Genomic DNA, 14,273 nt, shown 5'->3' with positions numbered 1-14,273 from the left:
ATATCGATTTTTCGGTCGGAAACTCGGCCAACAACTAATATCGATTTTCCTGAAAAAGTATCGATTTTTCCAGACAAATCGACTATCGAAAAAGACGACGCCACTTCGAATCAAAAAAATAATAAGCCTCGAAAATAATTGTTTTACCCAATTTTTCTCACATATTTTTTTTCTTATTTTTTGCACTAACGCGCACTATCGAATTCAGAAAATCGATAAATTTTCGGTAGAGCGCGTCTGCAAGCACCCAGTTATTCTGCACTGAAAAATCTCACAATTTTCATATGAAATCATTTATACTAGTTATCACATTCCCCCCAATTGACTTGTGACCTCTTATAAAGAAAGTAGCATTTTTTGTAAATAAATTATATTCATTTGTGATTTGTTTACAGTAAAGGAGATACTAATTTTCCGTTTTTTTTCAGTTTTTGAAGTCTTTTTGTCAAATTTCCATCAAGTTTCAGCACATGTGTGATGGGAAAATGGGATTTCTACTGCAAAATTTGAATATTCCGAAATCCCAAAATTTTCAAAGTCGTAGTTTTCGACATCCCGAAAAACTTAGAAAATACGATTTCGAAAAAAGGGTTTTTGATGGGAAACGTGGAGCATAGCGGTGGTACGACGGATTGGAGATTTCCTAAAATGAAACTGTAGAAAAACGAACATTTCCTAAATCAAAATGGTTCCAAATTGAAAACTGTGCGAAATCAGAACTATCCGGAAGTATAAATTGGACGGAACAGAAATGCCTAGAGTGAAATTGTCCCTTTTTGGACAGCTGTTAGCGCGAGCGCTCTATTGCTAACAGCTGTCCAAAACGGGACAGTTCTACTTTAGGAATAATTCCACTTTCGCCTTTTCTGCTTTCGGACAGTTTTCATTCCGTAAATATTTCAATTTGGAAGTATTTAGATTCAGAAATTTCATTTTGCTACTATTTCATTTTGGGGAATGTCCGATCCGTCGTACCATCAGCATAGCAATAATGAACATGAGAAATGACAAATTCAAAAAAACCAGAATAAAAGTGTTTTTTTTTTCAATTTCTGTTTCAGAAAATCCATATTTTGCCGTTTTTTTTTACAATTTCAATACTCCAATGATATTTTTAAAAAAGGCAGTTAGTTCCGACAAAAAATGAAAGAGGAGATCGACTTTGAAGCATTTTTAGAAAACCGAAAATTTCTCAAATTGTTCGGTGTTTTAAGAATTTCTTTTGTTAAATTATTGTGAAGAATCTATTTTTGAGTGTTTTCGATAAAAATCTGTCGCGGTGAGAAAAGATACCGCGATGTTTCGAAAATTGCTTAATAATCTATCTCCTCTTTCATTTTTTGTCGGAACTAACTGCTTTTTTACTTAAAATGTGTTTTTTAGCCTGCTTAACAATTTCTATGGACGAAAACTTGAAAAAAATTGTCGAAAAATGAGAAAATTTCGCTGAAAACCGGGTTTTCAGTGCAAAATTTTTTTTAAAAAAAATTACACCGGTGGCCGTGGACAAAGGTCTCAAAACGACAGCTACAGTAACCTAAAATAATTTTTAATTTCCAAATTTTTTTCTAGATTTTCGTCGACTGTCTGCTATTCTTCTCCCAAAAAAGTCGGAAAATCATGATTTCAGATAGTGAAAAACTTGACTGAAAACGCGCGAAAATCTAGATAATAAATCATGAAAATAAAACTATTTTTAGGTTACGGTAGTTGTCGTTGTGGGACTTTCGGCTACGGTCATCGGCGTTTCTCTTTCACAACTCAGTGTCTTGTTGTACCACATTATAGACAAATTTCAAGGGATTCAGCTGTATTTTTTTCATTTCTGTTTCAGAAAAGTTTTATCCTTTGTTCTTTCAAAATCCAATAATTTTTTCTCTTACGATAGGTGCACTAACCTTGTTTCTTCCATTATTCCCATAACTGACCTACTTTTTACTACGTGCTGTTTTTTTCAACAAAAAAAAAGAAACGTCAAAAACCTTCAACATGACCACATCTAATTTCCGGACCACTAGGTCCCCCATTTTTCTCAAATTGACCTCGTGGTTTTCTTATTTTTCATTTTTCTTTATAACCTGAATAAATCAAAAACACACTTTTCCAGGTCACCCGTTTTTTGGCTCCGCCCCCTTTTTGGTGCTATTCAAAACGGAAAAGTTGTCCTCGCGCGTCATTCCAATGCCCATTTTTCTTTTCTTTTCCAGTTTTTTTGTTTTGTTCGAGGAGTTCAGGTTGAGAAAAAAAATAGAGATGAAAAATGGAGTTTTCGCCTTTTTTGCCCTCTTTTTTGCCAATCTATTGTGCAGCAGCCGGGTTTCTAATGGCTTCCAGAAGGTGCCCCCTATTGTGTTGATTTTTTTACTCTTACGCCATTTTTTATTGCTCAGTTTTTTTGGCTTTGCTTTTTTAAGCGGAAATCATGCGATTTATGTACATGGAAAATTAATTTTATGAACTTTTTGAATTTTTGTAAGTTGCAATATCCAATTCGTGAATTCTGTCAACTTCCTATAAAATGAAATGAGAATTTTGAAACAGTAAAAATTAGGTAAATTGAAAATTCCAAAAGTGTATTTAACTTCAACGAAATTTACCTCATTTCCTGTCGGAGATATCGGAAAGTGGTTCACTAAAAAAACTTTTTGATATTATGATAAACATTTTATCATTTGTCTACTTTTTCATATATGTTATGGAAAACAAAAAAATCGGGGTTAAGCCAAAGGTGTAGCTCTACAGATTTGTATTTTTTGGTTGATCAAAAACGATTGTAAGAAATTTACGGTTGATTTCAAGGTCCGTTTCAGAATTATTGGTGGTTATTGCTTGCTTGAGTTTACAGGTAATTTTGAAAAAGGTCATTTTGAAGAAGATGAATTTTCAAACATTTTGCAAGCAACTTTTGCTGTTTCAAATATATTTTAGGAACGTTTCACTTTTTTCTTATTTATTAGTACTTCCTAATTATGTTTATTGTAAAAAAAGAGCTATGTAAAAACATACACTTTTTTGTGTTGCATTTTGAAGCAAGAAAAATCTCGTAAATCAAAATTTTCAAACGGCTCCTAACTGCCAAGTTTGATCCAATTTATTTCAGTTCCTAAACGAGGTATCAAAAATTTCTCAACTAATAGTAAGAAAATATTTTTCATAATACATATTATAAACTTTTTGTTAGTGGTCCACTTCTTTATAGCTTTCAAAGTAGTAGATGAGAATTGGGTCCAACTTCAAGGTATAGATAATTTTTAATCTAATGTGTTAAACACGTGTGATATCGCTAGCTAATTTTCGGCTATTGCGGTTTCAGTTTTTATGATATTTTGGTGATTTTAAAGGGGGACTCCCACCAAAAATTTTTATTCCCTTAAAATGTTTCAAAAAATATGTATTTCCTAATATTATTGCGAAAAAATTCAAAGAAAATCCTAAATCGCCGAAAAACGGCGTTGAATAATAATAGGATTTGAATTCCCGCTCAGTGAGAAACCTAGGCCACGGCATCTTCTTGTCCGGCAGGTAGAAAACGTAAAAAACCACTGTCGGCCACTTAAAAAAACGGCTATCAGGCTCCGTGGCCGAGGTTTCTCACTGCGCGGGAATACAAATCCTCGTCCCTCCTAGCAACTTTTTATTGAAATTTTTTCGCTTTTACGGCATTTTTCGGGGATTTCGGATTTTTTTCGAATTTTTTCGCTATAATATTGGGAAAATAGACAACGTTTCGAACATTTTAATGCAATAAAAATTTTTGGTCGGAGTCCTCCTTTAAAAATAAGCGAAGTTGTCTCGAAATGTTTTCAGCAGTTGTTGGGATATTTTCAAACATTTTGCAAGTAACTTTTGCTGTTTTAGAAATTCTTTGAAAATGTTTCAAAGTTTTTCCAAAGAATTATCGTGCCTAGGGTCTTTTTTCTTGAAAAATAGCCCTTCTAATACAGGTCTTACGGTATAAAAAGGTGTCTGCTGAATTCTGATCATTTGTATACATTTTTTGAAACTACAATTTACAAGATTTTCGAGCAGTGGAAACAAAACAAATTTGAGATTCAATTATGAAGAAATATCAACTTTTGGGAGCAGTTTGAAGCAGCGAAAGTTTGGAAAATTGATAGTTATACCGTGTACTAACTATTCAGTTTACTCAATTTATCCGGGTTTTCTGTATGAGATATTGAAACTGTTACTAGCAATCTTCCTATGGGCAAAATTTTGCCAGAAACGAAAACATCAAAACGTTTTTTTCAAATATTTCTTCTCTGTTTCCCAATCATCACTTTTTTATACTCATATATTATGATTGATTCGTCTTTTGTTGATCTACATAGGTTAATCACACTAAATTCCAGCACAAAATCATGGGATGTGGTTCGTCATCTGCTGCTGAAGTAGCGCCAGCTGAAATCATCGAACCATCGCCACCATCCGATGATGTTCCATCAGATCCAAAGATTCCAACAAGTTACAGACCCTCGATTATCAGTCTACAGATTCCAAATGAATTTGGTGATGATGTTAGTTCGGATGCCTTGAGGTACTGAATACTTTACCGTTTCATACTTGTAATTCGGGCCTTTGCCGGGCCTTCGCGGGCCCTGCCATAACTTCTTTCAGAATCAATATTTTCGAACCAAGCAAAAAGAGCAAAAAAAGCAGGCCTGCCCCGGGCCTGCCGGGCCCTGCGAGAAAAGCTACTTTATGATCTGTAACTTTGTTCATAGATAAGATACAGTATTCCAAATAATACCGTTTTGTAGTACTCGTGGAGCTCTATCATATCTGATTTAGTTGGTTCGAAAATATAGATTCTGAAAGAAGTTATGGCAGGGCCCGCGAAGGCCCGGCAAAGGCCCGGATTACAAGTATGCGTTTCATGAGTTCAGTTTTTGATGGAGGAAATATTTTCTGTTAATGTAAAAATTTTCTCATCAGTTTCCGAATGATTCGTTTTTCTCCCAAAAAATAACTTGTTCAATCATCTCGAAAGTTATTCTGAATTTGCTTAACTTTAAGTGAACGATCGGATGGTCAAGAAGAAAACGTGGAGTATCTGTATGCCACCGATGTAACACTACAATGGTTGCTGGAACGGATTGCAGACAAATTCAAAAAAGAGATTCCAGAAGATCCACAATGGATTATTGAACGTCTGAATAGGCCCAGTTGGGATCGTGAGTTTTAGTATTGGAGCGCATTTCCTATCTATCTATTTTTACAAATTTTTCAAATATTTAAATTCATATTCTGGAAAGATCAGTAGCACACAAAGTATGAACACCAGTTTCCGATGTGCAGTATCGAAACATTGTTCCTATAACATGAAAAGTGTAAACTTCGTTTATAATTGTAAAATGATTTTTTCCAAAAATATTAGGTTGAGCGAAAAGTCTTTGTAATTTTTGGAATTTTTCGGAACAAAGTTTATTCAAAGAACACAGAATTCAATGTGTGATATATTCACCAATAGTGTATATGACTACTTGCCAACGCGATAGAAGTGGAGCGATTCCTTTAGCGTAAAACTCGGTAGACTGGGAAGCGGAAACGTCATCCAACCACTTTTTACATCCTTTCTATCATGGAACTTTCGCCTAACAAGGAGATTTTTCAAGGAACGGATAAGTTGCTATTCAGTTAGGGCCAGGTCTATTGAATACGGTGGATGACAGAAGATCTTGACTCCAAGCATCTGGAGCTTCTGACGGGTCTTCAAATTAGTGGGTGTTCAACGCCGTCGGTAACTTTAACAAATCTTTTAAGCATGCACAACTAGTACTACAGTATAGAGAAAAACAGAATAATAAAAAGTTAAATCAACGCTGAGATATGACGGTCCAAAAAAAATTACAAAGACTTTTCGCTCAACCTAATAGCTTGCATATCAGTATTGGGTAACAGCTTCGATACTTACATTCGACATGAATCAGCAATCCTTATATTCCAGTAGACTACGCCACGTCATCAGTGGTTCGAGTAACATTTGGATGGGACGATGACGATCTTCCTAGAAGTGTTGTATTGAAAACTCCAGTAGCTAAGGATCAGAGAGATGATGAAGAGGGAAAGTATCATTATATCATGTTCAAGAGGTGAGCGTTTGGTTTGTCGATGAGGTAGCCAACTGATTTTTTCTGCTTCATTGATTTGGTTAATTGTATTGTGTTCAATATGGGAAATGTTTGCCCTTCGTAGGATACTTTCAAAAGTAAGCCATAGCTTTTTTGAACGCAATATTTTTATAAAAAACTAGAATGAATATGATAGAACATGGTTTGCAAGTACGGTTTTTTCATGTTTCACTGACTCAGTTTACATTGTTAGCTCTTCCTATTGCGGTTTACCTTTCGATAGTATTATACATACATAGTAATCGTTTTTTTTCAGAGAATGTAATGTTTACGAATGGACTCAAAAATTTCCGAAATTGGTGGCTCCCAATATCATTCATATCAAGAAGCATTCGAAAGAGGGAAGTGGAGTTGTGGTGATGGAGGATGTTTCTGAGAAGGGACAAGAACAGGATCCAGTCAAGGGATTGACGGTTAGTATGGCTTGACTTTTGGTGTTCAAAAATCTGGTCCAAGTCAAGCGACCGAGTAGCTCAGTTGGTAGCAAAGGAGCATCCCTCACATTTTGTTCACAAGCTCAACAGGCAAAACATCGAGAAGACTTTTTTCAAGTGTCTTACCACCTTTAAAAAGATTTCAAAAAGTTGGTGTTATTCCGAGTATTGGAAGCATGTAAAGTTCATTCAGCCATGTTTTTTGATCTTTCAAAATATCCATTCAAAATAGTCAAGACTTCAAAACACAAAACTAGAACACTAGTTCGAACGTAAGACATTTTGAATAGGAAACGGAAAAATGTTTTCTGAGGGTGCGAGGGGGAGGGAACATTTGGAGCTCTAGGAATAAAGTGATCTTTAAAGGTTCTGACAGCTTTTGCTAGGTTTTTTTCGAGAAACGAAATACTCGAAATCTCAAACTATTTGAGGGAATCGGGAATTAGATATTCTGAGAAAGCTAGAAGATGGAAATACCGAGACATTCGAGAATTTTGAAACATTCATCAAACTAATAAAATTCAAGAATTCCACTGTTTCAAAAACAACCGAAGAATTCAAGAAAAAAAAAGAAGCTTTCAATCTATTGGATGCTCCCGGAATTTTCATATCTCAAAATAAACGAAGAAGATTCAGTTTCCACAGACTCAAAAAACATATTCTAATTTGAAAATCGTGTAAATTTAGAAATCCAAAAAAGTCAGATTTTCCTGAAAAATCAGAAACTGTAAAACGAGTATTGTTAAAAAGGCATTTTTTCTTGAAATTACAATTGATTCGCTAACTTCGAAAAAAAAACTAATTGCAGCTGGAAGTGGTGCGTGATCTACTAAAACAAATCGCATATCTCCATTCGGTTTCTCTAAAACACACCTCATGGAGTACATTGGTCGCTGATCTACCACCATCGTATTATGCTCATACAATTGGAAATTTTGATGAGACAATGACATTTTTCGAGAGACAAGATGTCGATCATTCCAGATTTGTGGTGGGTTAGCTTTTCAAGTTTTATTTGGGAAAATAGATCTTTTGAACGAATAGATCAACAATAAGATCTTCAGGAAAAAACAGATTCGCTATTTACTGATGGAAAAGGTCAAATTTAAATTTCTAAAGATATAGTAAATTTGGTTTTATGGATTTTTACAAACAAAATTAAAGCTCAGTTTTTGAATAGTCCTGAAAACTGTTAGCATCCTCCAAAATAATCTACTACATTTTTATACATCCAAAGTCAATGGCTTTCAGCGAAAGAAATAGGAAAAATAATACAAAGCGGTATGAAAAATTAATTATTTAATTGCTGTTTCTGTCAGTTTACAATATTGACGGAACAGATAGTTTCCGTTTCGCCAGACTACTCGAAAATTTTTGATGGAGTAACTTTCAGCACATTGGAAAATACTTCTCCGACGAGTACCTCCATTCAACTGCCACTGAAACTACAGAATTGTTGGAGATTCCAAAAGTTTTGGTTCATGGAGAACCGTATGCAAGTAATGTTTTCACTAAAATGGAAGGAAAAGAACAGAGAATTCTTTCGTTGATTGATTGGACAGGTGAGTGGGGAAAGGAGAGTTTTGTTAGCAGCTAAAATGGAACATTTGAAGTTTGTATGTCAAAATTGAAACAGTCAGAACTAGTTTTTAACGCAATTTCTTCGAATTGAGCATAAATTGGCTCAAACTTAGAATTTCAGTTTGAATCAAAAAGTAAAATGTAGAACTACAATTTGATACATAATCGGACTATATTCGAATGTGGGGCTTCGAATTAGAGGACCGAGCGTAGCCGAGTCGATGCTAGCGGGCTAGGCTGTTTTGCAGCTTTTGGTCTGAAACTTGGCTTCTGAATGTAGCCGTATTTAATATCGTTTTGTAGATATTTTTGAGTTCTACGTTTTACTTTTTGATTTGAACAGAAATTCCAAGTCTGAATTGAATTAAGCCCCAACTTGTTGATCGGCCATGTCGAAAATTATGTTATTGGTCTCCAAAAGTAGCGGCACAGAACAATTTCGACATTGTTTACTGAATTCCTAAATAGCTTGGAACCGAAATTTTTAAAAAAGTTTAATTTCAGAAGGCCACTCGGGCTGTTTCGCTGAAGACGTCGCAAAGATAATTTGCTGGAATTTGAATGCAAAAGAAAGAGTGGATAACACGAGTTCCCTTCTTGAAGGATACCATTTTCATTTGGCAAGGTTTGTTTGGGATTTCGAACTTTTTCATTTGGGATTCAATTTTTGAATGTAAAAATTATTAAGAAGTGTGGTTCACAATTCTTCGGAGCATTTGAAAAAATTTTGGGAAAATATAATAATATGTCTGAAACGTTCAAAAATCGAAAATTTCGGTACCATTAGAATTTTCGAAACTCTAATATTTACATGAGAAGTAGCAAAAATTAAATACTGCTTTTTTGTCGATAAACTAGACTTCAGAAACAATAAATTCTCGGAATTCTAGCGGGTTCGAAACTGTAAAATATTTTTCCAATTTTTCAGATACTATGACGGTGACTGTCCATTTACTGTAGATATCATTCAACGATGCTATGAACTATTCGTCCCATTCGCAATGGTTTCTCTGTGTGGAAAAGTGATGAGTGTGAAGAATAAAACCGAAAAAGAGCCACTAATCGAAAGAGCGAAAAGTCTCATTCAACAAGTTTATGCCATGGAGAGACTCAATGAATAATGGTCATTTAAAAATTTATATTATTTCTATTTCACTCATTTTATGTCTTTCTCTTGAATACATTGCCATTTCAATGTATTGTTTTCATTTAACGTTTCTTCATTTACATTTTCATTAAAATAAAAGTTCTAATCCAATTCGAAAATTCTACGAGTAATCTGTGTGATGACATTATCATCCAACTTCTCCAAATCCCAATTTTGTGACTTCAAATCAGCCAGAGATTTTGCAGCGGACAACTTTCTAGGCTAAAAAATCAAATTATATATAGTTTGGAAGTTTTTCATTTACCACAACATCCCACAATGACCATTTCTCGGCCAGATAAATGATCTGATTGGTTGTCATTCCACTGACACCAACAACCATTTGCTCCTTACAGTATTCTGTGATACGTGGCACTTTGAGATGGTTGGCCAGCTTCAGGAAGGCCTCAACGTTTGTCGCTGGAAATTCGAAGTTTAAAAACAATTGGATATTCTCTGCTTACCATTCAGTTTAAGATCAACACCATGGATGACTTGGAAGAAGTCGTGAATGTCTTCGAAAATAACTCCGAATGGGATATCCGAATAGGCAATTGTTTTGGTTTCAACGAGTTCAGCAAGAGTTGGAGATTGCAGAGAGATGAGCTGGAAAAACAATTGGTGTGAATCTGGAAGTGCCTAAAAAATCAATTCTGCTGTATTATCCTCTTTTCAAAACAGAAAATTTCGAAAAACTTGTTGCCAAATTTTCATTTGGTTATTGTGATAGAAAAAGGAAGAAAGACAATGAACGATTTTGAGTTCTTGGAAAAATTGTGGTGCTTTATGAAACCTCATATTCTAGATTTATTACATTTGAACGAATATTTTCACCTTATGGAAAAGTTGGAACGGAAATTTTTTATAGAGGATTCGCAAAAAAAAGAACCTCTACAATTTGACCCTATTTATCTCGATTCCTGATTGATATATCAAAAAGTGTTTAACGGGCAAAATACTTTCGAATTTATGATAAACATTTTGTCAGTTGATCACTTTTTGATACCTTTCCCATGAACCGAGATACATGAGCTCAAAATGAATAACTTGGGCTAGTTTAGAATCATCACACTTTCGAAGTGCCTGCTTTCAAAACATTACGAAAATATTCACCAATCATAAAACTACTTGTTTCCGTTGTGTTATCATATTTTCGAAACAGAAAAATTCCTTTAAAAATTCGAGAAAGGTTGCATGTGGTTACTGTAACCTAAAGAAAGAAACAAAGGAAACAACTATTTTTTGGGCTTCATAAACATTTTGAGAATTTTGCCAAATTATCTCATAACAGTTAATCCTCAAGATATGGTTAATAGCAGTTCTCTATAAACCTAACTTCAAGAATCTCAAAAATTTCAGAAGAAAATATTACTCAGAATCTGAAAATACCAAAAAGTGTTTCATTCATTTGTTTCAAAACTTTGCAAGCTAATCCCAATAATTCAGAAAACTTCGTAAATATTCACATCTCACCTTCTTATTCAAGTACATGGTATGTCCCCAAACATTGACCTCAACATCATAGAGCGATTCATCAGAATTGTAAAAATCCAACATTTTGACAGAATCACACAAATTGGTGGATTTTACAACCATAGTGAAATGAATTTTGAACGCTTTCTCATCCTTCTTATCATCAAAAAATCCCTGATTCCGATCGATTATCTTTTCGTATCCAGGAATTTCAAGCACCAATTTCCGTTTGATTGCCGAAAATTCGTAGTTTCCTTGGGCCTAAAATGTAATTTTTAAATAAAAATTGTGAAATTTTTATCAGCATCTGATCTATTTTGTTAACTTCAAACAATTTCAAAAAACCCCACCTTAATGGAATAATCGGAGCTCTCCAAATTCTCAATAACCACAGCAACATCCATTTCGACCGAATAAAAACAATCATTGTGTTGATTTGTTGGAAAAACACTGAATTTTAAATTATTCGTCTCTTCAGACTTGGTTGTATCCACTGCAAACTTCCTGAATTCCATTGAATTAATGAGGACAATTTATGGAAAATATATCAATTACCATTCAATGTTATGGATTGGTGGAATATACATATTGTATTCAAGATTGCTTTTCTCGAGTGGAAAATTGCAAAATTTGGTGTAGGATCCTAGGAGGAAGGGTTCTAGAAATAAATAAAAAATGCTGAAATTAAAGGAGGTGGGAAATTCAACGTACTGGGTTTGCCGGTATAGTCTTGATACATCATTTTTCAAAAGCAAAATTCGGGAATCAAAAAGGAAATCAAGAGCCAGAAGAATCAGAGAAGAGTTGTTTTTGAGGGAAACACAATTTTCAACTTTTCGATTTTTTGAGATTTCGCCAGGTGTCACTTTTTGGCAATCTGTAGAGGTCAGCGCAGTGGGTTACCAGTGATACCAAAATTTTGATTTTTACGTGAAAGTGGGGAATTTTATCAACCGTGATTTAAAGGCGTTTACTGTCTATACTAGTGTGTCGTCTCGCGAGACTCAAGTTCAGCAAAAGTTCAGAGGAACCAGCGAATCTCGCAAAAATCAGCTACATTCGTTCAGCTTTGTTTCGCACAAAGTTCAGCAAAGTTTCGTTTCTGGATTTCTCGGAAAATTCAAGTTCAGCATTTTCACGTTTTCGCATAGTTTCGCAATTTCTCAGTTCAGCATTCTCTCATTACAACATTTTCCAGCAAGCTTTTCTTTTCTCGCAAAGTTCCGCAAAGTTTCGCGAGAAAAAAAGGAAGTTCAGCGAGACAGACGTGACCTTCATGGAAGGGGGGTTTTTAGGTTCCAACTCAGAAGTATGTCATCTTTAACCTGTTGATCTCCTCTCACAATATCTATTATCTCATGAAAAAGTTTGACCAGTTCAGTTCAAGACCGAAATTCCGAAATTTGGAAAGAATTTCACATTTCAGAAAATCTTAATTAAGATTTTCATAAATTCGAAACTTTCGAAAGTTGAAGTTCTTAAAAAATTGATAGTAAGAAAATTAAAATTTCGAGCATTGAGATTGTGAGCCATTTGGAAACTCAGAAATATTATTGCTGTCCGAAAAAATCAGAGTTAGAGTATGTTTTTCCGTATACAGTAGGTACCTCGAAGCGTCAAACTCTGTATACGATTTCCCTCAAATCGATGGAAACAAATAATAAATAATTCACGAACTACCTAATTTTGTACTTTCGAACTTCTGACAAGGGAAGTGTATTCTGACAGAAAGGCGAGACAGACTCTCCGTTGTGTTTTTTTGTTTATTTTTTCTGACTTCTCGGGAATTTTTTTTTGAAATATGAGCAAACGTTGTCAGATTGTAGATCAACATTTAAAAGTACGATTTATATACGAAAAACTCCGAACAACTGTTTTGAACTCCTTCAAAAGTTCACTCCAAAAGTGAGGAATTAGTACTGAAATCACTTTAAAAGCACAACTTTTTTGTGAGTGGATACTGCGAAAAAATAAAAACAGCTCCGTAATTAGCACGTTCGAAAGTACCATAGACCAAAGCTTCAAGAAATGCTCAACGCCTGTCTGAAAACACTACCCTTGTGAGGTTCTCATTGGAAATTGCGGAAGTCCAATTTGGAGATTTGCATGGGGGGACAGGAGCATGGGGGGACAGGTGGGGGGACAGGAGATTTTTCGGAGGTTTTTTGGAGTTAGGGTATGCATTCTACCGTCACGGTGTACAACGCTTAATGTCACTCTGCGTACAGCTGTCGTCCTCGCCTTCATGTATGCAATCGGACGGCAACTTCCTTTTTGCCCGCGTGGCTCAGCCGGTAGCGGCGCCGCACCCTCAATCCTCGGCCCCACAAATTCAACTCCTCGAGGGGCATATTTAAACGAAATTTCGAGAACATTATTTTTTCATGTTCCCCACCTTTAAAGGGGGACTCCGACCAAAAATTTTTATTGCATTAAAATGTGTTAAAAGTTATCTATTTTCCGAATATTATTGCGAAATAATTCAAAAAAAATCCGAAATTCCCAAAAAACGCCGTTGAAAAGCAAGAAAATTCAAAAAAAGGTGCCGCCGGGGGACGAGGATTTTCAGTGAGAAACCTAGGCCACGGCAGCGGGCGCCTTTCCTACGTGGCAAATTTTCCGGATTTTTTTCAATTTCATGTCCGGCAGGTAAAAAACGTAAAAAACCACTGTCGGCGACTTGAAAAAAGGCTGTCAGGTGCCGTGGCCTAGGTTTCTCACTGAAAATCCTCGTCCCCCGGCGGCACCTTTTTTTGAATTTTCTTCCTTTTCAACGCCGTTTTTCGGGGATTTCGGATTTTCTTTGAATTTTTTCGCAATAATATTTGAAAAATAGATAAATTTTAACACATTTTACTGCAATAAAAATTTCTGGTCGGAGTCCCCCTTTAATAAACTTTCAGGAATTCGAAAACTCTATACCTCTAAAATGTATTATTCGATATTTGGCATTTCTGGGTATCAAAATGTTTCACAATCCGAATGTTCGAAATTTCGATTTTCTTGTTTTTTTTATAATTTCAACTTTCGAAAGTTTCGAATTTATGAAAATCTTAATTAAGATTTTCTGAAATGTGAAATTCTTTCCAAATTTCGGAATTTCGGTCTTGAACTGAACTGGTCAAACTTTTTCATGAGATAATAGATATTGTGAGAGGAGATCAACAGGTTAAAGATGACATACTTCTGAGTTGGAACCTAAAAACCCCCCTTCCATGAAGGTCACGTCTGTCTCGCTGAACTTCCTTTTTTTCTCGCGAAACTTTGCGGAACTTTGCGAGAAAAGAAAAGCTTGCTGGAAAATGCTGTAACGAGAGAATGCTGAACTGAGAAATTGCGAAACTATGCGAAAACGTGAAAATGCTGAACTTGAATTTTCCGAGAAATCCAGAAATGAAACTTTGCTGAACTTTGTGCGAAACAAAGACTGAACTGGTCTTGCTGAACAATTCGCGAAAATATGTAAAAATGCGAGACTTGTCTCGCGAGACGACACTCTAGTCTATA

At 35.2% G+C, this 14,273-nt stretch overlaps 2 protein-coding genes across 2 annotated transcripts; one reads left to right on the top strand and one right to left on the bottom strand.

The window, feature by feature from the left end:
• Positions 1-4,361: 4,361 nt before the first annotated feature.
• CBG15070 lies at positions 4,362-9,267 on the top strand (the record flags this gene model as incomplete). The annotated part of the gene is made up of 8 exons (XM_002632823.1): positions 4,362-4,537; positions 5,017-5,174; positions 5,948-6,092; positions 6,388-6,544; positions 7,374-7,556; positions 7,959-8,127; positions 8,651-8,771; positions 9,075-9,267. 8 exons carry the CDS (start codon positions 4,362-4,364, stop codon positions 9,265-9,267), a joined length of 1,302 nt encoding a protein of 433 aa, XP_002632869.1.
• A 128-nt stretch (positions 9,268-9,395) lies between these two features.
• CBG15069 lies at positions 9,396-11,508 on the bottom strand (the record flags this gene model as incomplete). The annotated part of the gene is made up of 7 exons (XM_002632822.2): positions 9,396-9,515; positions 9,559-9,713; positions 9,758-9,899; positions 10,767-11,027; positions 11,117-11,270; positions 11,322-11,424; positions 11,478-11,508. The coding sequence occupies 7 exons, from the start codon at positions 11,506-11,508 to the stop codon at positions 9,396-9,398; spliced, it is 966 nt and encodes a 321-aa protein (XP_002632868.2).
• Between the last annotated feature and the right edge of the window lie 2,765 nt (positions 11,509-14,273).

This window comes from Caenorhabditis briggsae, assembly GCF_000004555.2.
Source record: "Caenorhabditis briggsae complete genome, chrIV, whole genome shotgun sequence".
Taxonomy (NCBI): Eukaryota; Metazoa; Nematoda; class Chromadorea; order Rhabditida; family Rhabditidae; genus Caenorhabditis; species Caenorhabditis briggsae.
The sequence above is the reverse complement of the archived record's forward strand: the minus strand, read 5'-3'. Positions and strand labels throughout refer to the sequence as shown.